This window comes from Hippichthys cyanospilos, chromosome 6, assembly GCF_059441005.1.
Source record: "Hippichthys cyanospilos isolate Australia breed blue-spotted pipefish chromosome 6, RoL_Hcya_1.0, whole genome shotgun sequence".
Lineage (NCBI taxonomy): Eukaryota > Metazoa > Chordata > Actinopteri > Syngnathiformes > Syngnathidae > Hippichthys > Hippichthys cyanospilos.
The window spans coordinates 5,623,903-5,649,021 of record NC_142374.1 but is presented as its reverse complement, the minus strand read 5'-3'; the positions used below and the strand labels follow the sequence as shown (position 1 = coordinate 5,649,021).

The window sequence follows — 25,119 nt, the reverse complement described above, 5'->3', positions numbered from 1 at the left end:
GGCTAATACTCTTCGATGTCAACATAACTTTTTAATGACAAAGATGAGGAAGCCCGCATCAAAGCAAACCAACCATAGACACATAACACAATACAGTGAAGACAAATAATCAGTATTACAATATTCACAATAACCAGGTGAACAGCTTCATACCACTATAACAAAAACATTCCTCCTTGTCGAACATGGCACAGAGACAAACGGCAATCTCTTTGTTGCTATACCGAGAGGCAACGTACTCAAGAGAAACACTGCGCCCTAATGGAGGGCGGATTAGCCTTCTTTTTTCTTTCTTTTCTTTTTGTTCTCTCCTTGTGCGCAGAGAGCGCTGCTCACTAACTAAGCTCTCACGCAAGCATGGATCCTAAACTGCCCCTCCCCCGCCCATTCCCATATTGCATTTCAACTCTTGAAGGGACAATGCGTCAGATTGAGACCCTTTTTTCTTACGGACAGAAGGAGGTGCTGCATTTACTGCATTTCTCCGGAGGAGTGCCACCCACATGCATTATCAAGCTTTTAAAATTTGTAACCATTTAAGTTATTCCTTTTTAATGAAAAATGGTTGTATGAACCTATATACAACACACACACATATATATATATATATATATATATATATATATATATATATATATATATATATATATATATATATATATATATATATATATATATATATATGTGTTGTATCGGCAAAAGTTAACGTTTATTTAGATGTGTTAGATGTGTTAGAGGTGTTTTATTCAACCTTTGCAGGAAATTAAGCTGTTACAGGAGCAGCAGTAGTATGTCTTTCAGTTGTATATTCACACATTCAACACACTTAAGTAACATCAACAACCAATAAAAACAGATCTATTCACAGAAATAAACAGTTAATGTCCCCCTAAAATGTCCCTTAATGTGTACAGTATATACACACACGCACACGCACATTCACACGTACACGGAAAAACGTTCCCATAACAACTACATCTTTATTGTGAGGCTGTATAACGTCATTGAGAAACACAATTTGTTAATGGACAGCCAATATGGCTTTAGAACAAATTGATCAACAACTAAGGCATTTGTACTACGATATCTTTTTCTGTTTCCAAGGGAAGAATTACAAGTAATATTTGGCATTATAATTGAAGTATCAGTTAGTGTTTTCAAGGGAAGTGTCACATAGGAGTTGGACATAAGCTTAATTAGGCCTACTCCTTTTCAAAGTGTAATGTATATTGTTTTTTTATTATTATCATGCAGCTACAGAAAATGGATGGATGTTTGAAATAAAATGATTAATACATTCATCTACACTTTAGTTAATATATAGTGTACCAAATTAATGGTAATATCAGAGAAACTATGTTATTCTGATTGTTTGACCATACATACACGTTATCAGCGTCACTGTTGAAGACCTTATTCCGTGTTTTTGCTTAAAAAGAACGTCTCTTTAGTATGTGGTCGTAACTTGTTTAAGTTGGCCTGTTTTTCAAAGACGAGGATGACGATCAAGATGGCCTGATGACAAAGCTGCAGAAAGCCCGAAAACATCCATGCAGCAGTCCATAAAGAAATGGCAGAGGATGCTTAATATTTTCTGTCACACCACTCCAGTAACCTTCCTGTCACTTCATATGCCAGTGGTAGTGCTGCGAAATTGCATTTCATTTAAATCATCTACATCTGACTGCACAGAGAATAAACACAAACAGAAGAATTGTCATCATGGCAAAAGTTGTCTTCATTTTTTACAATATTCAATAATAGAAAAAAAGATGTTACAAGCCAAAAGAGCCTGCATTTTTGGTCAAATCTTCCCCAACATAATACGCACGCGCGGAACAGGAGAGATTAGTCCAAAGGTCAGCATTTAAGAGAATGGGCTGCCTATTACCGTACTATTTTTTTTCTCTGTCGTGTTATTGCTCTTTTTTGATTGCAATTTTCAATCAAGGGACATTTCTTATAAGAAAAGGCCAGAAACAATGTAAAAAAAAAAAAGATACATTTATTAATATCAAATATATACAAATTAGGTACAGTACACAGCAAAACAGATGAAGTAGAGAAAGAAATGTCTTTTTTCCACATGAGCAAAGGACAGGTGGTAATGTACAATTCAGAGAAAATGGGTTTCTTCCTAGGAAGGCCAGCTCACAACTACTCCCAAGTATTCTTTGTATAATTTCATTAGCACTTAGTGTTACCTCTCGATCCCAATTTGCTCTTGGCTGGGGAGAGGACAAAATCAAGCAGATATTAAAGAGCAAAAGGCCAACTGCCATTTGAACAAAGATGGAGACGTTACCACTGATGGTTGTTGCCATCAGGAACAGTCCCCGCTTTTTTGAAACCTCAGAATGGATATTTTAAATGAGTCTACAGTACATACAAATAGAAGGGCCTCACGCATAAACATGTCTCATGTGGAAGTTGACCACATACTCAGCATTGGTGCGCTGCACAGAAATGGCAAAGGGTTCAAAAGGGTGGAAGGTGAACGCGACCAAGCGCCGCACGGCGTGGTTGACCGGCCGCCCCAGCAAGCCTGCCTGGATCTTAAACTTCAAGAGGCCAGAATCACGTGCATAAAACCTGGGGGGGTGACAAGACAAAACAACTTTGAAATGCATTTCAAGAACATTTTTGACCACAGCTGCAGTATTTGAGGTACAGTTCCTTGATAAACGCCTTTAATTCATGCTTGTGACAAAAATTAATTTTCTCCATCGAAACGAATTGGAAAATTGTTCCAGTTCCCCAAAACAATTTTTCTTTTTCTTTTTTAAAAAGGAAAAATACTGCTGGACAAAAACATGCTGAAATGATAATAAAATGGAATGTGAAGAAATAAGCATTTTTTTCTAATTGTGTGACACCCCTCCACACACCCTTTTGTGCAGAATTTGAATTTCACATTTTTTTTTCTTTTCCATTTTTGTCAACCTTTCACTTTCAACACCTGCTTCATCCTTTCATGAAGTGAGGTTCACAGCTCAGAATTATAACACCCATGCCTGCTGTTACTTTATTGACGATTTATTGACTGGCAAAGAGAGAACACGAAAAGACAATACACACTTTGTGCTACCGAGATCAGAGATTCCAAACCTTTATTGGGATGAGGCCTTTATTTGAATTAAAAAAAAAAAAATCTCGTGGCAAACCATCCATTTTCTAGCACCACTTATCCTCACAAGGGTCGCAGGCTTGCTGGCGCCTATCCCAGCTGGCTTTGAGCCGTAGGCGGGGGACACCCTGATTTCACGCACCCAATCTCACCTGAGGACAATTAGTACGTCACCTGCCATGCATGTTTTTAGAGTGTGGATTTGAACTCGGGTCCCTTTAACAGTGAAGCGGACGTGCTAGTCAGTGCGCCACCGAGGTGCCTCCATAGCAAACCACCCCAAAAAACAAAACACAAAGAGGACAACACATCAATAATTTAGTTTTTGTCATCTAAAGTAAGATGATTCGAGTGATTCAAGCCCCTTTTTGAGCTTCTGCTCGAAAAACACTTTTAAGTTCAAACACATATAGGTGAAGGCAGCGATTTCTGTTTGCGGCCTCGCCATCAATGCGCTCTCTCTACCTGATCGGGTGGTCTCCGCAGGTCTTGGGCCTTTCCATCACGGACACCCACTTGTCATCATAGCTGAATAGCGACAGGTCTAGGTAAGGGCTACTGCTGTAGGACTGCGCACTAATGGGCAGCTGACCCAGCAGCCGCCGCACCGCCTCTGTATGGCCACCGTACTTGGCATTCACGATGGTGTCTTTGAATCTGACCCAAAGAGAAAGAGATGTACAGTATCGTGAACCCCTATTCGTCAGAGAGAGTGCAGTCCAAAATATTCAAACTGTGTTGTCTAAACTACTGTACATATTGTGAATCTTGACTCACCTCCAACATCGCCTTTGTTCTTTCGGCAATCAGATTTTTTTTTTAAAGTTAGTTACCCATGAACTCTTTCAGTGCCAAGCGTTATTGGAAAAGGAAACCTCTCGAGCAGGGATCACCAACCTTTTTGAAACCGAGATCCTCTTCAGTGGTACTGAGTAATACGCAGGGCTAGAGGTTTATGTGGGGACACGATCATGTTAATGATTTTCACAATAATTTAGGAACAGCTGGAGTAAATTTGTAAATCAAGTGTATTATGTAACGTTAACATAATAATACATGTATAATTAGTTGTAAAATTCATAGAAAATCAACAATGTTCTATCACGTGTAAGCTATATGCAGAACAGGCCTACGGGCTACTCATGTGATCTTTGGGGACTACCTGCTGTCCGCGGGCACCATGTTGGGGACCCCTGCTCTAGAGGGCCAGTATATTTAGCATTTTCACTCACCTTACAAGGCCAACAGAATATTGTGTGCTATGTCTATGTAAATATGGGTGCTGCCATTGAAAAATTGAGTTGCATTCTTCAGTTACACTTGCATGTAGGTAACAGCTATGTTGCAAAAGATGTCAAAGATGGAAAAGATGTCAATCAATGGCTGTGCTTAAATAGAGTTTTAAAAATATATTGATAAAAAAAATGTCTAAATTGAATAAGAGAATGTATAAAATTTGGGGTAAATTTGTGACGTGTAAATTTCATATAAAGTACAGAGTATATATTATTTTATTTATGTATTTATAATTGTATATATGAATTATGTGCAATGTGTTTTTATGTTCACTAAAAAGAGACAAAAAAGATGCAATTGAAGTATTGATTTGGATTTTGAACTGCTATTTAACAAACAGATATCCATCCATTTTCTATAAATATGTTGGGACTAAAGATGCAGGCATGTTCAGTCTGTTAAAGAGAGGATGTTGCTGTTTGCAGAAAATTGCCAAAATATTAAAGAAAAAAAAAGGTTCCATGTACCATCTTTTTGCGGAAATATCTCATTTTATTACCTGCGCATAACAGTCTAGTGCGGCTTATCTGTGACAAAAATCATTTTTTTCCTCATATTTTGCTGCTGTGGCTTCTATACCGGTGCGGTCTGGAAAATATGATATTTGACCAGAATTTTATGTTATATTATTGTTAATACTATTTTAAATGATGAGAATTCATCAATGGCACTTAATGGGTTATTTCCAAATGAATTCATATTGTGTGACTTCACTTGTCACTCAAAGTTGTTTTCGCCGTTGTCATCACAGCTGAACAGTGACAGGTCTAGGCAAGTGCTACCTACCTAGTAGTACTTACCTTGTAGAAGTCAAAGAGCACATTAAAAAAATAAATAAATAAAAATAAAATAAATAAATAAATAAATAAATAAATATAGTAAATAGTAAAGATTCATATATATATATATATATATATATATATATATATATATATATATATATATATATATATGAATCTTTACTATCTTTACGGTAACGTAAGCAATGCGGTCCCCCTTCTTATACAGTACCTTCTTTGGACTTGTCGAGCGTAGTTATTGGAGGAAGCGGAACAAGGGAACTGGACAGCTTGGCTGTGCAGTGTGGCGTTTCTGAACAGGTCACAGAAATTCTCAAACAGCTCCAGGAGCTTATTGGAGGTGTTTTCAAAGACAGCCAGCACCTCCGTCGACACCATGTTGTACACGACAAAGAAAGACGGCTGCCGCAGAAAGAAGAAGTATTATGAGACATTCAAGGAAGAAGAAAATGGGAAATATTTACTGTAAAAAATTATTATTTAAAAATTGTTATTTAGGAACGCCAAGACGTAGCAGTATGCTTATAAATTCTTGTGTATGTTTTGTAAAAGAATGAAATAGTACACAGAAATAGTGTAATTAGATTCTTCTGTTGATATCCTGATTGAATCACAGGACTGAACCAAGTCTACAGAAGAAGCAGTCCTTGGAGATGAAAAAAGAATCCTTTTCATACAGCACAGCCAACAAAAGGCATGAGCCAATAGGAAAAACCCAACAAAGAGTGCAGTGTGTGTGTGTGTGTGTGTGTGTGTGTGTGTGTGTGTGTGTGTGTGTATCTACGCATGTGAGTGTACCTGTGAGGGATCTGTGACCCTGAGCGTAACCACATCTTCACTTGTGTATTTAATAAAGAGATGATGCTCATCCAGCAGCTGCATCTTCCACATCCGCAGTCTCCTCAGCTGATCAAAAAACTGGAAAAATCTGCCAGAAACATTCAAAATGTTATGAAAGAGAACAGCAGAGAAATTGGCGAGAAAAAATATGAAGTATAACCTATCTGTCAAGAATACATTATAAACCACACAGAACACGCAACTTATTTCTCAAATGTAAGATAGTTGAATTACATCACAAATTGTGGTCAATTCTAGGTGGAAAACACAGGAATTTTTTTTCGACATTGACCAATAAATAAGTGGCAGTAAAAATACTTTTAAGTTGGTATTGTTGGTTAAGCAATGCTCAGTGGAACTTCTACTTACAAAATCAATTTGTTTCCGGGAGTAATTCCGTAACGTGAATCTTTCATAAGTACAGCATTATGCAGCATAAGTACATTTTCTCTCGTTACTAGAGACAGCATTTTTCCGGCGAGGCGTTTCTTAATCTGAATTTTTCGTAACAAGAGGCGTTCGTAAGTAGAAGTACCATTGTAAAGTCTATTCTTCTCTTAAAGTATTGGAGTGGTTAGGCTTACTGCTCCGTTATTGCAGTAGACTGAAGAATTTGACATCAAAGCTCAACTGATTTTTTAAGAGCGCTTAAAAATATGCGGTTGAAACAATATAATGTAAAGGAATATCATAGATAAAATAAGAAAAAAAATACAACAAAAATATATTTTTTCACCACACGTTCCCAATAATGACAATGATTCAACTTTTCTCTGCAATTCAGGACTTTTTCGCTTCAGTGATGGCTCTTGTCCCTCTCAATACAGTACCTCTGGTATGCATTCTTCACTGAGGGGATGAGAACCCTTCCATGTTTCAAATGAAAAAAGCAGTAGTGACTTAAGTGTACAAGTGAAGAAATGCAAAAAAAAAAAAAAAAAAAAAAAAGAAAGAAAAGAAGTCGATATTCTCTAACAAGAAATTATGGACCAAAAAAAAAAAAAAAAAAAAAAAGAAAAAAACACAACTACGGACAAAGAAATATATTCTGCAACAGACTGCTTACTCTCAGGGCCAGCTAGCAACTACCAGGATGAGACAAAAGCAATAGCTCTCTGCCATTTCCATATGGACTGGAAGATGACTTGGAAGATAGCATTGTATGAAAAAAAAATCGAATAGAATTTGGTGCACAAAAGTGTTGGAAAAGCTAGACTAGCCATAAAATGATGTGCCCTTATAGCAGTATAGCGGGGGTCCCCAACCTTTTTATCACTGCGGACCTGTTGACGCCTGGGATTTTTATTGTGGACCGGGCTGGCGGGGGTATAAAGTACCCATAAAATATGAGCTCAACATTTAACCTAATGGGAGCCCTCCGCTGTACATCAATTACATTGAAGAAATTAATCATATAACAGAATTACAAATGCTATTCATTTTAAGACAAAATGTTAATTAGATGCAAATGAATAATTAATGAAAAACCTTTGTATATGCTAACATATACCAAAGGAAAATACCAGTCAGACACGGAAATGCTAAAAAGCTAAACACATACAAGGCAGCACTATAAAACATGCTGAACATAAGAACTAACATTACCGAGCATGATAGTCACAAGCTATTGGATCAACAAACTAATTTTGGGCATATTTTCATAAATAACATTATTTTGTAGGAAGTATAACTTGCAAACAGCTTTAAAATGTTTGTTTAAAAATGTATATTTGTATAAAAAAACAAAAACAAATTGATGGTAAAATTTGCTGAATACTGGGACTGATGCCAGAGCCGAAAGGAAACAAATGCAAGTGTGAAGAAGACCAAAATGTTAAGAGTGTATACCTCCTCTTAGCAGTAGCACTGCCATCCTGTTCAGCCCTTCTCCACAGGTAGACCAGCAGCCTGTGCTTCAGAGAGTTGATAGTTTTGTCAGTGTAGAGACGCGGGAAGCCCGGCTGACTCTCAGCCTGAGCTTCTGTGTAAACAGCCGAAAGTGTCAGGAGGTCATCCTCATAACAGAACCGCCCAATAGTCCTGACATCCAGAAATGTTCCTTCTGGAGTCACCTGTGAAGAATAAGCAATGACTACAGGGCTTTTCCAGACTTTCTGATTTCCTAATTGTAGTGCATTAACAGCATTCTGAATTGTCAATAATTTGCAAGACACGGCCTCCTCTACATACCAACGTTTGACTTAACATTCGGAGATATGAACAGAGCTGCCTGTAAGTCAGATTTTGTGTTTAGCCATTTTCTGTGATACCGGCGCCGCCATCATAAACACATCTTGCGCCCAATATGTCTTTTCCCGCTGATAGTGTAATGAAGGGGAGCCCAAAAAAGCTCAGCTCTTTTGCAGTGCTATCGATAGACAAAGAGTAAAATGACCCAGGCAGTATTAACACACTTCCCGTGCTGTAACTAATAGGGAGTGGCCAGAAGTGCGACAAAATACAGTACACTGGGAGAATGCGCTGCCTGACGATCTTCTCCATATTTAAGCAGGAAATGATCTGAGAAGCCAGTCATTGCTTCAAAATAAACTGTATCATATTAGGAATGGTCCGGTATGCTTTTGAACCAGAAAGCATAATACAGTGACTCCGGTCAACTTGATCTTTTCCTCTCATAGCAGCTCTCGATATACTAAACAGCACATTTTATTTATTTTTTTTTCCCGATTGACATTCATTTTTCTGGTCGATTTTTTTTTTTTTTTTTTTTTGCTGATGAACGGTTGTCCGGAACGTGCTCGTTTGTATGTGAAGATGCATCTGTATTGGGTGCGACAAGCCTGAAAAATCAGATCACCTGAAAGACGTGTATGGTCTGCTGCTGGACCGACAGCACAGCCAGGATGTTTCTGTAGAGATAGAGGCCCTGATTGTGGGATAGGATGATCTTATCAAACTTAAAGGACCTGGTGTCACACAGTCTGCCCGTATGGAGGTCGATGATGTGGAGGGAATAGTCCTCTAAAGGGGACCGAGGATTAGGAGTCACAGATTCGTTGTTGCGATAAACCTGTTTCCAAATCACAGCATACTGTATGTCAAATAACAATACACTGTATGAAGAATTCTTTTTTTTCTCCAATTTAAAACTTCAGTCAAATTGTAGTTTTGAAGCTGTACCTCAAAGAAGTACGGTTGTGGCTCCTCGGGGACATACACAGCTGAGCCGACAATGACATAGCGACAGTCATCGGTGAAGAGGCTACACTCGCGGTTGAGGTGCTCTCCATTTGATGCAACATTAGTGACGTGAAGCAAGGAGAAAAAACGTTCAAACAAGCGGCCTCGGATGTTGAGGGAGCGCTGGTCATTGGCTGTCAGAAGAGTCTCCCCCTCCTGGCCCCTCAGTAGGTCCTGGGCAGCTTGACAACCTTGGTATTCATAAATCTGGAAGAGAAATGCAATTGAAATAAGAAAACAACAAACAAAGATGTCTTTGGAAATTGTTGTCGATTGTTGTTGCCTCTGACCAGCTCACCCCTGTTGGTATAAAAATTATATACAAGAATAATCTTGTATACAACGTGACGCAGCGGTGTTGGCGCAGCCACATTTGGCTGCTAGTCTCTCCCATTCAGCGCCTTGATTGTCAAAGTCAATACTGATGGAAAGTCTGCAAATCTGCTAGATTCTTGAAAATTGCGGGACTAACTCAGATTTGGCAGAATCTGACCCAGAAATTGCTGCATCTCGAATGGGAGAGATTAGTGGGCCAGCCCACTGTCAACGCCACCGTGTTACATCTCCGCCCACTACAGGCAAGTTTAATATTTGCGTATGGTGTCTCAACAAATAGTTTCCTCAAGCTATTATAATCGTTCAAGTACTGAAACCAAAAAGGCATTTGGAGGTATTGCAACAATACATGTATTCTTTAATTAAATCCTTGCTTCAGGTTTCACAGACTAACGAACAAAAAGGTTGCCTCTCAAATTTACAAAGTTACTCCTTAAATGAGTTAAGTCAATGATGAGCAAAAATGTTGCCCAAAGAAAAGTGATTTTGACCCTTGGGCTTAAAAAGACAAAATTTAGGTTTTGAGGTAGCTTAGTCAAAGTCCAGACTTAAGTCTCATTGAAATGCTGAAGAAAACCTTTAATAAGCCATTGATGCTTTAAAATCTCCTCCAGTGATTTTGAATTTAAGTAATTTTGCAAGGAAAAGTAGGTTAAAATGTGTTTGATACTGATCAGAAACCAGACGCCCGAACCACCTCAACTGGCTCCTCTTGGCGCGAAGGAGCAATGGCTCGATGCTGAGCCCCTCCCAGATGACCAAGCATCTTACCATATCTCTAAGGGAGAGCCTGAACACCCTGTGGAGGAAACGTTTTTCGGCCACTTGTATCCAGGATCTTATTCTTTTCGTCACGACCCACAGCTCAGGAACATAGGTGAGAGTAGGAACGTAGATAGACCAGTAAATCGAGAGCTGCGCCTTTCGACTCAGCTCTTTCTTTACTACAAAAGACCGGTACTGCATCCACAACACAGCAGACGCTGTTCCGATCCCCCTGTTGATTTACCGGTCCATCCTACCCTCACTCAATAAGACCCCAAGATACTTAAACTGCTCCACTTGGGGCAGGACCTCATCCTCGAACCGGAGAGGGCACTCAACCCTTTTCCGACTGAGGACTATTGTCTCAGATTTGGAGGTGCTGAACTTCATCCCAGCTGCTTCACACTCGGCCGCGAACAACTCCAGTGAGAGTTGGTGGTCATGGCCTGAAGAAGCCAACAGCACAAAATAGCAGAGATGCAATGCCGAGGCCCCCAAACCACAACCCCTCAATGCATCGGCTGCACCTATAAATTCTGTCAATAAAAGTGATAAACAGACTCAGTGTCAAAGGGCAGCTTGGGTAGAGTCCAACCATCTCTGGAATTCGATTGCCAGAAATGCGGACCAAACTCTGACATCGGTCATACTGGGACCAAACAGCCCGTATCAGGGCGTCCAGTACCCCATACACCCGAAGTCCCCCCCACAGAGCTCCCAGAGGGACACGGTCGAATGCCTTCTCCAACTCGATAAACCACATGTAGACTGGTTGGGCAAAACCCCATGCACCCTTGGGTGAGAGTGTAGAGCTCGCCCACTGTAGTGGTTGGCTCCTGAGAAAATCCGAGGTTCAACTTCCTGATGGATCTTCTGCTGCAGCGCCCCCTAATAGACCATACCTGGGTGGTTGAGGAGTATGATCCCTCTGAAGAACACACCCTCCGGGCCCCTTCTTAGAAAGAGGGACCACCACCTCCTTTAGGAACCCGGGCAGATTTCACCACACCTGGGGCTTTGCCACGAAGGAGTTTTTTGACTATTTCCGGATGCTGCCCTGGAGAGGTGTTCTGGGCATGTCCCACAGGAAGGGGGACCCAGGGACAACCCAGGACATGCTGGCAGAACTATGTCTCTTGGCTGGCCTGGGCACACCTGGGGATCTTCCCAGAGGACCTGCACGAAGTGGCTGGGGAGAGGGAAGTCTGGGTTTCCCTGCTGAGGTGGCTGCCCCGCAACCTGACCCTGGATAAGTGGAAGCTAATGGATGGATGGATGCTTGGACTGATCGGAAGCATTTACAGTAAATGTGACGAATGTGCAAAACAAAATAAATCAGGCAAATGTGTCTTTATCCATCCATCTGTTATCTTGACCACTTATCTTCACAAGGGTCGCAGCAATGCTGGACAGTATCCATACTGTCCTCAGGCAACAGGCAGGGTACAACCTGAGCTGGTTTCCAGCTAATAACAGGGAACGCATGGACGAACAATAATTCATACTCACAAGTACACCTACATTTTCACACAATTTGTAAATAGTTTCGTGATTTTTTTTTTAATGGATCTCTTATCAACCATAAGTTTATTGTTTTTTTAAGGCTGACACCGATATTCATCAAAATACCAAAAATTGGATATCGACAACTGGTCTGGACGTTAAATGGTATAGTAATCTCTAATTGCATCCATGCGGTGTAAAAAATAAAGTTATTTTATAGTGTAATCTGGGGGTCACTACACATGTTCCTCAAGTGAACCTATCCATCTTGTTTTTGGTGTAACCCTCCTTTGACACATCTGATTCAAATGATCTGGATCATTACTAGACTTCTGCAGAGCTTCCAGATCACATGATTACCTCAAATACATGCTGAATAGGTGCCTTCGAGGACGGGAGTTGATGACTCCTGTTGTAACCTGTAAATCAAATTTTACCTCGAGAGATGTCTGGTCAGATGAAAATGCAATGAAGCAGCGTCCATCAGGTGAGAACTTCCTCAGGAAGCAAGGAGGCTTTTCCACATTGACCACAGTAAAGTTGGGAAACAGGTTCTGGTGGAAGCAGCGTACTTTGTACCAGTGCGCACCTGGCCGACCTGAGCAAATCCGACGCTTCTCAAGACGATGGACCACATTTTGATTCTGGATCCGTCTGGGCCTGAGGGTGGGCGTGTCTTCATCCATCCCGATGAACCCAAAGCTCTTCTTATTTGGTAGCTGATGTGGACTGCCAGGGACCCTGATCAACTACATCATTGCCCAGCCATCGCATTCCTTAGGAAAAAGTGGAATGGAGAGGAAAAAAAAAGGTGTCATCATCACATACTGTTGCTATTTTAGGCTCTGCTCATTGTACCCACTGCTCAAAACATTGTTTGCGCAACTTAAATAGATACCAGAACACCCTAAGCTTCACTGCGACGGTTAAAGCTCATAAATTGACCTTGGTCCTATTGGAGCATGCCCATGTTTCCACAGTATGTGAACAATGCCCAGATTATGAAGCCTTTCGTGGCTTTAGCCTTGATGCAAATAATAAAGATGTGAATCCTCATGAGAACCTATTAGACTGTATGCCGTGGTGTATGTAGGCGAGGAGATTAATTTGTGAGCCATCCATCCACCCATCCAGTACCTCTTATACTTTCTCGGCTATCAATGTAACCTTAGGCATAGGTCGTAACAACATACTATGTGAATGCACAAGTCAACTCTAACAATTGTGCAATGTTAACTATCCAAATTATGTACAAGCCATGTAAACATGAAAATATCCAGATGGCAATCAAGAAATTATGTTATCCAATGATCCCTCATTTTTTGCGTTTCTGGGGGGACTAAAACATCTGGAACACTTCCCACGGGACATGCTACATTACTCATACTTAAGTAAAGATCCTGACAGATTCGGACATTCGCAATCAATACATCTCAGTCAAAACGTCTGAACACCAATGATGGCTCTATCCCTCAACGACAACGCGGACTAATAGCTACAATGACAAAAACAATATTTTCAAAATATTTACACCGCCATCTTTGTTTAAATAAAAATGTAAATAACAATATTACTGTATTTTAAATGTAAGACATTACACTACTATTGCCCGAGTTGCATTTAATTTTTTTCGTGGGTTACTTACATGAGTAACAGGGCGTGGTGCTTGGTAATCATCCTTTCTTTCTACCATTTCTTTCATTAAAAATAAATCAATGTCTTTCTCAGTGTCGCCCCAATATTAAGCCCACTGTCTGTACGCACACAGCGACATTGCATTATTTAAACCTGCGCCCCAGTTGTGGTTTGCGCGGTTCCTTTGAGACCTGGTTCAATTGGTCCAAGTCAGAGGTAAATTAACGTAAATGTGACTCATAAGACTGATACACAACCAACAGCCAGTGCAAGCAATTCCACAGTTCAGAAAGCACCAAAGAGGAAAAAGAACCTGATCTACATCCAGGTTTGCAACGAAAAAGCACTCCATAACAACATAATTGTCCTACTTTGCTAAAAGATTGAATGAGCCCAAAAACTGTTGGTTTTCCTTCTCTGTGCCATTGTCGTCGAGACAAAACGCGCAAACGCTTTTCCTGTTAATTAGCACTGTAACATGTGCACAAATATGTACAGTGGCCTCCCTGAGAAAGAGAATGATCACCTTGCCACCTTTGTTTCATCCCCTCTCTCAATCCTACGTGTTTTCTTTTCGCTAACTTCACGTTACTATGGCATGGCTTTAAATGTTTTGTCAAATAACTGGTGCTATTTGGCAAAGTGGACAGCTCTTCAGGTGTTGCGCACAAAACTATTCTTGTCTTAATCTCTGACGAACTGAAAGTAATGGACGTAGGCCCATTTTACGTATTGTCCATATTCAACCTGTTGTCTGCTGTTGCTGCACCCATCCAGGAAGTAAACATTTTGCCCAGGGATTTTCTCCTCCGATCCCACGGTGTTTTTGGCAAATTTGGGGAAAAATCACCACTTTCAGTTTAAAAATGCATTGTAACACATTGCATTACTCTCATTTGTACCAAGTATTACTATTTTTTTGTGTGTCAAGCATTACATTACCGTGGTACAGCAAAACATAATGCATTACAGTAATCACATTACTGTTGTAATGCATTACTCCCAACACAGTTAAGCTGCCACTTTTTTTTTTTAACGATAAAAACATGAACATGATATGTAGCCTACAATGTAATATGTTTTATGTCATGCTCGCATGACAGTAAAATTTATTTAATGTACTCATTTATTTACATACCATCAGTGGTGCTCAAAACACTTTAATAATCAGGCACCCAAAGGCACCCAATACTAATACTAATAACTCTTAGGTATACCCGAAGGTGCCTAACTGTCCATGTAACAAAAAAAGCAATGTCTAAATGTAGGAAACACAAGACCCGACTGTCCTTTTGCAATGTGAACTTCATACCCCTGAAATTACTCAAACATTTCTTGAAAGTAGCTCAATACTATTTAATGTAACAACGTACCCCCTAAACATTATTAAGTCTAAAATTACCCTCTAAAGGTCTACCAAATACTAACTAAAGGTACCCCAATCCCAGTCCTAGATGTACTCAATACATAATTTAAATATTTAAATAATTTATGTACATGCGACATAAGATGAAACCAAAATTCCTTCAATTGTTGGCTCATAGCGTCAGAGTATTTGAACGTTTGTCATTTTCTGTAAGGCGTTGGTAAACAACGGAATCTGTGTTACGATACGAAGGACCAAAAATTCCCATCCTAGTATTATCACACCAGTTAAGTAGAATGCATACCTTTATGCATGCATTTTTAAAAGGCTGGTGGTCAATGCTCACTGTTTTGGTTGTCATTGCGGTAACAATAAGCGTTGTGACAACTTTCATTCAGAATTACTCCTTTATTATGCAAACCATATGTTTTTGCTACTTGTTTGCTCGAATTTAATGCATTTTAACACCACAATCAATTCATAGCTGTGCAACATAAACAGATCCACAAACTTGAAGTACCTCCTGGTCACATGACCTACTGAGTCTTGTGAAATAAGTGCAAATTCAAAATGGTCAGAAGCAAGAGGTGCAAAGCATATGCATTATATTCCCATGTGGTTAAGTGATCTATTTCATAATGATTGAACATAAACAAATCTAGCTAATATAGTTATTGTTTGTATTAATTTAAAATGTAGCCACCGAAGCAGCACTCCCAATCTCTTTGTATACAATGACAATAAAGGCATTCTTTTCAATTCTACGATATATATTATCCCGTGTGTAGTCCCATAATGCACTAAAATTATAATTTATGTTCATATAATTGCAGCAATTCTCGGCACACAGATTTCTGCAAAATGCCATTTTCTTGTAAAGAGGGCTCAAAATTGCCTACTAAGAAAGAGGAAAAAAAACCTCAAAGAACATTGAAATAAAATAACTGGTAATGGCTCCATGGGCAATTATCTTTAGCCAAAGAATGTAGCTTTAATGTTTTAAACACATGCATTGAAGACCTGAGTGGAAGGAAGCATGTGAAATTATCCACTTCATTAATCAAAGACATTTTCCTTTTTCCACCTTATAGTTAAATAATGGTTGTAGCAGGAAAAAAAAAAACATTTCTTGCATTGAACAGGGCTTTTGGTCATCTTATCTCAATTTAACTGACTGTAGTGTACTTCTGAATGCTGTGTTATATGGAATGAAAAATCCAGATATAGGTAATATAACTGATAATTAAATTTTCATTAAAATTACATGAAATTGATAGCAATGTTCTATCTTTTCTCCATTTATTTATAAACCCACTTTTGTGCTATAAGTTCAAAACAGTTAAAAAAATAAAAAATAAAGATGGGAGAGAAGGGGGTTCTCAAGTAATATTCAAGTACGCTTATTCCATTTAACCAAAAAAGTGTGACTCAATGCAACTCAACTTTGTCAGTGTCTCGTTCACAATAGCTTGAAAAAAAAAATGCAATCCTTGAAATATTTTTCAACCTGCTTGTTTATTTGCTGCGTTGTTTGTTATTAATTTTCTTGCAATCTTCTCTATACTGGGCCTTATTTTATATTACAATTGTTGCTCAAATCTTGTCTCGTTCTCGCGGACTCAGTCTCGTGAGGCATCTCGTCTCGTGAAATTTGTGTCCCATCCCTATTGATCTTTTTTTAACAAACCAGGTTAACTCAAATGTATGTTCTATGGTTCTGATGTTACTTCTTCTCATTGACCAAAATTGAGACTTTTGTAAGTTATCGTATAAATTGTTGTGTGGGATAAGCGGTTCAGAAAATGGATGAAGGAAAAAATGTTAAAAGTTGGTGGTCATTTGTAAATGAATGGAAAGCTGTTATTTTGTTATATAACTTACATAATACATACATTTGCTTTTCAACAAACAAAACACATTTTTAATATTCGTCCATATACCAAAATACTCCACAGCTGCATACCTTACAGAAGAAATACAAAATGATTTGATAACTTTCAAACCATTTGTGATGTTATTTTGGTTTTTCAGTTGAAGAAAATACCGGTAATTGTAAAATATTGGCGGGTGAAACAAAAACCGAAATAGTAAGAAAACAAAATACGTCAGATACCAAAGCTCACACGAGCTGTATGCATTTTCTTAAAGGAGGAGATCAAAACTCAACCACATGTGAAAACTGAGCCTGATCTCTCTTATGTTTATAATTGCACATTAGTTAATTCTTTGAAATTTTGCTAATTTAAAAAAAACATTATGAAAACTGGATTTTTTTAAATTGCCCCAATATTTTGGATTTTATGGGCGTGAAGTGTTTTCTCAAGCATAAAACAGGGAACAGTGTCTCTTGATTTAAAAAAAATTGCATCATCTAGCTATACCTATACCCACACCTATATCAGAAATTGAATCATTCCAGAATTAGAGTAATACTTAAAACACATTTCTGAAGAAAATTGATTGTCCTGAGAACAAATCTATAAAAAGGAGATTGAGTCCATGAGATGAAAAAACATTTTTGCAAAATTTGTATTTTAAAATAATGCCCTGTACACGTTCTTAAAACGTGTTTAAAATGTGGAGCCAAGTGTAGTCAATTAAACACACATATACTGTATTTGTGTAAGCCTTAAAAAAGGCTTCTAATGTTTGCGAAGGCGAGTGTAACATGGATCCCATTCACGGTGAGGTCGTGAATACAGTTCTGCGGTAGTCCTGCTAAAACAGCACAAAACGATAGGACATCGCATGGTCAAGTCTTCTCTTTATTTTTTTCCACCGCGACTCTGTCATTTCTTGTATGCACGTCAATAGAACGCACCAACTAGTAGCACATTTTCATTCAGAACAGAAACAAATGCTCAAGAAAAAAACACACACACGCACACACACACAAACAATACATACTAAATATGTTACATTTATATGCTGTATATGTGTATGTACATCTACTCACACATGTGTATGTACTGTATATGTACGCAAACATACATGATTTATACATACTCATAACAGTTCCTATATTTGCAAGGATGATGAAAGACCACGAATGAGTGTATTATGCGATCGGAGGGACAAGTGCAGTAATGCGTTTTCTTTTTCGGGTGGTGGCCAAGTGCAGTACCACTTGGAACATGTACAGTATAGAGTCTTTTAGACATAAATTATTTTATTTGTCTGCGTACTTGTTGTGGTCATCGTTGAATTGGGCGCTAAGAGCCTGGGGTAGTGTGATTTAAAATGGACGTGAATGGAAGACGATCGCGACCTTGTCAAGTTTCTTCCCAGGAGCCATTTAACATGGGCGAATTCACAATAAGTACCCGATTCACTTGTGCCCCCGCCAAGACACTCGTTAAGTTCTAAAGGTAGAATTACTTTTGAGCGGACGAAACTACGGCATAGAGTAGCGTAATGGATATCTGCAAGTGCATCTTTATTAAATCCTTCACGTCACGGTTTCAAGTCCCGCTCATGACAGTTGTTTTTATTCTTTTAAAATGTTCACTATGTTTACATTTTCTTGTGGACAATCAGGAGTTGAAAAGGAGCCGCTTTGTTTCGCGTGTTAATTGGAGAACTGGACAGTTAGTGAAAAATTTCGACGTTACTATTGATGAATCAGCTGTATGGAAACAGAAGACATGTCAACAATGGACCCACATCTGGAATCTGGAACCAGTTGAACTGTAACAACGGTAAGCTTTATATTTCGTACTGACTGACAGATACCGCACACTGTGTTTGCAGTCGAGAGGTACTGTAATGCTAATTAGGCAAAGTCTCTCTCTCTCTCTCTCTATATATATATATATATATATATATATATATATATATATATATATATATATATATATATATATATATATATATATATATATTGCTCAGAGACAATATAATAGGCGATGGCAATGCAATATTGGTTCATTTACCAATGAATGACACTGTAGAACACAAGACACAACTCGAATCAACAGGACTTGCGTTATTTAAGCTTTGCCCATACTATGGAATAAGAAGGGCCGAACACAAACGAGAAGCTTCATCTGTCCCTGAACAACAAACAATGCAAGTAAAAACAGCTACAGGCGCTCACTTACCGTGCTGTTGGCATCTTCTGCAGCTCTGCTAAGTTGCTGTCACAAGAGCGCAAAGTTGTGCTAACGAACCAAACACCTTACAGGGTGCCACCGCGAAAATTCGATAAGTACGTTTTGCAAGTTCAATGGTAGTCTCACATGAGAACGCATTCCTGAATACAGGTTTCTGTATCCAAACCGCGAAACACTTTTTGAGAGGAGAACTGTTGTGGCGGAAACAGGAAAAAGGAAGAAGGAGAAGAAGACATCACAAACGAGTTGCATTCGATTTCTTGCGACAGCGCCATAAATTTAGTCTACCAGGTCAAAACCAGTATTGCACCCAGTGTACGTTGAAAAATACTTTGTTGAAATGACCCTTATAATGATAAAATATAAAATTATTTTCAGTTTTTAATTTTACTACTTACAAATTGTTTGTTTAGGATAACCTACCCAAAATATTCTAGTCTAGTTATCATTACTCTATATTACTTGAGGGGTGGCATTCCTCCAGAGGCTGCCATGTCTGTTATAGCTACAGGCAGCCGTAGGAGGAGTGTGCATTGTTGCATTTACCATAATGCCCCCAAAGCACCCACAGGTGTATGCGAAAAAATACACATACTCCCCTTAAGTTAAAGAAAAAAAAAATCTCGCAACTACCAAGGTTTTCTATAGAGAGAAATATACTGCTATTCTCCAAAATCCTTGCCAAGGACAAGGGTCCTGCAAGAGAATAATGAGCCAAAACCAGAGCTGTGGCTCAGAGCAAAATATTGGACTATTTTGAAGTGGCCTTCTTTGAGCCCTGGTTTAAATGGGATTGAACATCTGTAGAAGGAGACAAAAAAAAAAAATGGAGTCTGAAGGTACAATTGAAGCAAGACGCACACATCTCAGTGTAAGTTATAAGAAGTACAGTAATTTTCTCAAAAGGTTGTTGCAAATAATCAGTTTATCACTTTTTTTTGCTTTACTTGATTTGTTATTATTACTACTCTTATTTCTGTTTCTTTTATTATCATTGTTATATCAACAGAAAGGTGCCATAATTTTTTTTTATCTAATCTAATATATATATATATATATATATATATATATATATATATATATATATATATATATATATATATATATATATATATATATATATACTGTATATATATATATATATATATATATATATATATATATATATATATATATATATATATATATATATACTGTATATAGCATTAGTATTAGATTTGTACCACTATAGCCTAAAGGCAAAATTTTGATTATCACTGCATCCAGCTGGTCCGAACTTCCTGCGTGGAGTCTGCATGTTCTCCCCGAGCCCAGGTGGGTTTTCTCCAGGCACTCTGGCTTCCTTCCCCCTTTCCAAAAACATGCATGGCAGGTGTATTGGACACATTAAATGGTCCTTAGATGTGATTGGGTGTGTGAATGGTTGTTGGTCTCTGTGTGCCCTGCGATTAGCTGGCAACCAGTTCAGGGTGTCCGCCGCCTACTGCTTGAAGCCAGCTGGGATAGGCACAAGCAAGCTTGCAACCCTTGTGAGGATAAGTGGCTATAGATAATGTATAGATGGATTGTATCCAGCTTAGTTGGCAGCCCTTTTGCTACTTGCTGTTGCCTTAACTTTCTCTTTCATGGTACCTTTAGATCAGGGGGGGGTTCCTGCATTGTTTTCTGTTTTTTCTCCCCAACACACCGGATTTTAACCATCAGCTCATCGACAAGCTCTGCTGGAGCTGGAAAATAATCCCAATCATTTGAATGAGGTGTGTTTGAGAGAGAAAACTGGAAAATATACAGGACACCCTCGAGGGCCGGAGTTGCCCACACCGGCTTTATCTCATGAACTGTCCCTTTCCCTTTTAAAATATTCACTTCACTTTATAGTTTATTTTGGTTTCATTTTGACTTGAAGGAAAGAATTTTGCGATCATGCCCTTTGTGGTCTCATTCTGAGATGCTGCAGCTTTTTTACATGTACTCTCTGTTATATGCGGCAAGTTCCTATGGATGAAGAATGACATTACCACAAAAAGAAAAATGTGAACATTACATTGGTCTTGAAAGACTGCTAATGGTCCTTTGAGCAATTATCCTTGACCAAAGGGCCTCTTTTAAATGTTGCAATTATCCACGTAATTTTCATTTTCTATAATAGCATGCATATAGTGCTCATGGAGTACAAGTCTGAAAAAAAAAACCCACAAAAATGTGAATGGGGAGAAATTGCGAAATTATCCACTTTGAGGAGTTTCAAGTTACGTATGTCTCTTGCAGAAAATTTGTCGTCTCGTGTCTAAAAATTGCACGAACACGACAAAATGGACGTGCGGTTGGACATTTGCAACAACAATCACGAGGAGAGTGTTTTAAAAGAAAAACTTCTAACCTTTGGCTGCTTATCTATTATTTCCACTTAGTACAGAGGGGCTTCGCCTCAGCTTTTAGCGTCAACTTGTGAAGTAGAGGAGAATTGTAAGGTCCTCCGTGAGTTGTTTTATTTAATCTGCAGGCTGCGTTTTTCACGTCACACTGATTTTCTTGAAATCTTTTTTTTTCTTTTAAGTGATGATTGCTCATCTTAACGTCTCTCAGCAGCAGAAACAACTCCGAAATATTGCGTGTCAAATAAAATTTCATGAATTTCTGGTGGCTGTGTATGTATGCAAAGTTGTTAGTTGAAGTTTGAAAACTGAAAACTGCCAAAATCGCCATTGTTTGTTTCAACTGATTCTTCGAGAAAAGCATTTACATGAGCAAACTGGATGAATAGAATCGAACAAATGTAGTGACTAGAACTGCAATATAAAGGCACTTTATTAAAGGTTATTCAATGCATTGGAGCAAATGGAAGTATTTTGTTTTAACATTTACTGCATCCTTTTTTTTCACCATGTCATATGGTTGCGCCTGGCATTTAACAAAGGCTTTTAAGTTTTCTATAGTGCCTAATTTCAGAGCACAGTGGGGCATTTTAGCAATCAGTTTCCCCCCTGCGCGATTATGGCGATCATAAATGCATTACGGCAGGCCGTTTTGCAGCCATCTTAAAGAGTGCACTGCTGGGCTGTGATGAAGACTGGGAAGGTAGGCTGAGAAAAGGCTGAACCTTTCTGTCTGCTGCGTGCACTGTTAAATTAGCTGCTGCAGTGAAAAATGCCTCAAATGTCACTCATAGTTCCAAAGAAGTGCTTATATTTCTGTGCATTGACGTCATAAAGCAGAAGTTGTACTGCTGTTGACTTACTTTGGTAAACTTTAACAGACAGAGACAGTTATAGGTGATTTCAGCTCTATCGGCTCTGTTATAAGCAAATTGATGTATTTATCGGTTTCAGTCACGTGATTTTGTGAATGATGTTTCTTTCAATCAATGCGTATTTAAAATCCATATTTTTGTTGACCATTTGAGTGCAAGTTGACGTGATTCTACTCACGCTACATACTTTTGGTAAAATCACGAGGTTGAAATGAGATTTGGTTACTTGTTGCAGAGCTGTGTGGCGGAAGGTGTTTAAACCGCATCCTGTTGGTGAACGTGTTTACACTCTGCCCATGACAACGTGTGGCCAATTTGTTAATCAAGGTCACGCTATAGGAATGGACGGTAATACTCTTTCCCTCATCACTGTTTGGCTCTGAGGTCCACCCACATTCAGGGTACCTCAGCTGCCATCCTTCACCACACATGAAAGACCAGTTTTAATGTGTGGCCGTGCGTGTTCAGATTTGATGCGCTAATCAGCTGCTCTGCAACACAGCCGGGTGAGTGGTTGTACTCCCGTTTCCTCCCGCGACCTACTCATTTGCTCCACAGCAGGCACTGGAGGTTGGACACTGCTGCTTTGTTTTGTTTGATACCTGTTGAGTGTTGCCGTGGGAGTGGTGCGCGCCTGGCGTTTGGCCATGCTTCGAAGGCGCGCCAGCCTTCCCCTCTACCGGTCCCGTGGCAAGGACCAGCGCCCACCTGATAACGTTTGGACTGCGGATTCAAGCTTTTAATATATTTGAAGGCCATTTTAGTGTCAGGCCGCTTGGCTTTTAGTCTCTATTAAGTCGTGTCTTTGTTTTTATTCCACAGGACTGGAGCCTCCCGACGGCGGTGCTGGTTGAGGCTTCCTATTTTGTGTTGCGGTGATATTATTTTCCTTTGAAGTTGTGTGTGTGGGTGTGTGTGTGAGTGACTTCACTTTACCGGTTTTGTCCCTGGGAAATGCCCACCCACCCCATCAGTGTGACAGTCCGAGAAGCTCCAGCCCTGTTGACCTAAGTTAACTTGTAATTATTTTAAATAAACTGTTGTTTGAATACTGGATTACGCATCTGTATTTCTGACTTGACGCCACACTAGTCCAACACCATGGCTGGAGAAATCACATGTACGCATTACTGAGTGTTGCATTACTATAATCGTGTACTACATAGGCTATTTTCCGGAGCATGTAAACATGCACCCACATTAGCAATTAAAACACATCACTACACGTGATACGTGAGGTCCATTCATTGAATTTGAAAAAAAAACAAATGAAAATATACTATAAATGAAAAAATATATAAAACGCTTGGACTCTCCAAAACGGCTGTCCCCAAAACATTTTAACACAAAATGCATTTGTCTTTTTTTTTCCTCAAGAAGACTTCAATGACTTGGTTGACATTTTCCTCTCCTTCAGCCAGTGTCGGTTAAAAAAGCAAGTCGATATACAGTGATCCCTCGCTACTTTTTTTTTTTTTAACCTGATCTGCACTCTTTATTCCAGAATCTTCAACAATACCACTCTTGTTTTTTTTTTTTTTTTTTTAAATCTGAATATTTGGATTTGTGGAAGGACTATGATTTAAAGGGACAGTGTGTAAGATTTAGATGTTTTTTTTTTATTAAAAGGTATACATTAAATGGTTGTACATTTCAAAATGTTGTTGTTGTTAATGACCAACAGTAAGTTTGAAATATAATCATAGGTCTAGGTATCATTATCTAGTTACATGAGAGGTGGCCCCTGGAGGCGGCCATGTTTCTTATAGCTAAGGACGATGGTAAATGCAGCACCTGCAGCACCTCCTGCTGGGCGTGATGAAAAACGTTCTAAATCTCACACACTAACCCTTTAATGGTCCACTTCCACATTTCAATTTTCCTTTAAATGAGGCATTGGCGTTATATGCCTATTAACGTTTTTAGGGTGGGAGAAAGCCAATTGGATATGCAACCTCTTCATTGTTTATTACATTGGGCCAATTCACTAAGGTCCAAATAGCATGTGCTTAATTGTGAGTTCACAAACAGATTGTGTGTGTACTGTTGGCAAAATGTGTAAAAAAGGTTTAGCACTAAACTATAGCTAGTGCTAATGTTTTCACCATGCATGGAACTTTTGAGAATGCACTGCAAGCAGCAAGCACAAAGTAAAATAAGTGATGGAATTAGAAATGTAAGTGGAAGACAAAGAAATGTGTTACCGAGTTGCAGAAAGTTATCACTGTGCTAATTTTGGCAAAGAGCGTAACCTTATACAATTCTTTTTTTCATGTATTTATTTATTTCTGTCACAAAGTGCTATTGCAGGATCCAAGAGCAACTTGAACAAGTAACAGGTTTCCGCTATTTATTTATTAAAAACAAAGCAGGACTAAACAAGCACAAAGGTACTAATCAGTTCAATCCAGGAGAGTACAAGTTATCTTCTGACAAAGGCTCCACAAAAGAAACTCAATTTATGTTCTAAACAAGATAAAGGGCTTAATGACAAATGTGACATACGTTCCCCAATGACATTGAATGTCAAGGATAACTGACATAAAATCCTTGATGACACTTGGTGACAAATTGTGACATGGCTTTCCAAACGGAGACATGCACACTTTGTGACAATTTCCATTGATTTAATCTAACTCGTTCCAACTTCATTGTCTTGTTTGGAGTTAAATCTTAAAACCATCCAGATGCTCATAAATTGCACTGTTGATGGACAAAATATCCTAGTACTTTTTGTTTTGGGCGTTTTGAAAGTCTTTGCACAATCAGAAGAGATTGAAATTCCTCTGTGTCTTTTCGTCACGGTCATCCTCAGCGATGCCATTTGCACACGTACGCCGTGTTTTCAAATGAATCTTTTCAGAGAAAGTGACTGAGCAGATCACTTG

The 25,119-nt window shown here is 38.9% G+C and overlaps 1 protein-coding gene across 2 annotated transcripts; it reads right to left on the bottom strand.

Annotated features, from left to right (window-relative positions):
* Positions 1-1,985: 1,985 nt before the first annotated feature.
* Positions 1,986-19,176, bottom strand: det1 (DET1 partner of COP1 E3 ubiquitin ligase). 2 transcript variants are annotated; one of them, XM_088418405.1, is made up of 9 exons: positions 18,970-19,176; positions 12,306-12,644; positions 9,205-9,471; positions 8,882-9,094; positions 7,912-8,135; positions 6,022-6,151; positions 5,435-5,625; positions 3,593-3,784; positions 1,986-2,592 (listed from the first exon to the last, which is right to left on the bottom strand). In XM_088418405.1, exons 2-9 carry the CDS (start codon positions 12,552-12,554, stop codon positions 2,403-2,405), a joined length of 1,656 nt encoding a protein of 551 aa, XP_088274531.1. In that variant the 5' UTR covers positions 12,555-12,644; positions 18,970-19,176; the 3' UTR covers positions 1,986-2,402. The 2 variants fall into 2 exon arrangements, with proteins under 2 accessions (XP_088274531.1, XP_088274532.1); XM_088418406.1 differs by lacking the exon at positions 18,970-19,176 and having other exon boundaries at positions 12,458-12,568.
* Positions 19,177-25,119: the final 5,943 nt, after the last annotated feature.

Coding starts and splice junctions, on each gene's coding strand:
- det1 (XM_088418405.1), bottom strand. CDS start 12,554: ATGGATGAAGACACGCCCACCCTCAGGCCCAGACGGATCCAGAATCAA. Junction 9,095..9,204: donor CACAACCGTACTTCTTTGAG/GTACAGCTTCAA, acceptor ATTTGGAAACAG/GTTTATCGCAACAACGAATC. Junction 8,136..8,881: donor AGACCATACACGTCTTTCAG/GTGATCTGATTT, acceptor TATTCTTCACAG/GTGACTCCAGAAGGAACATT.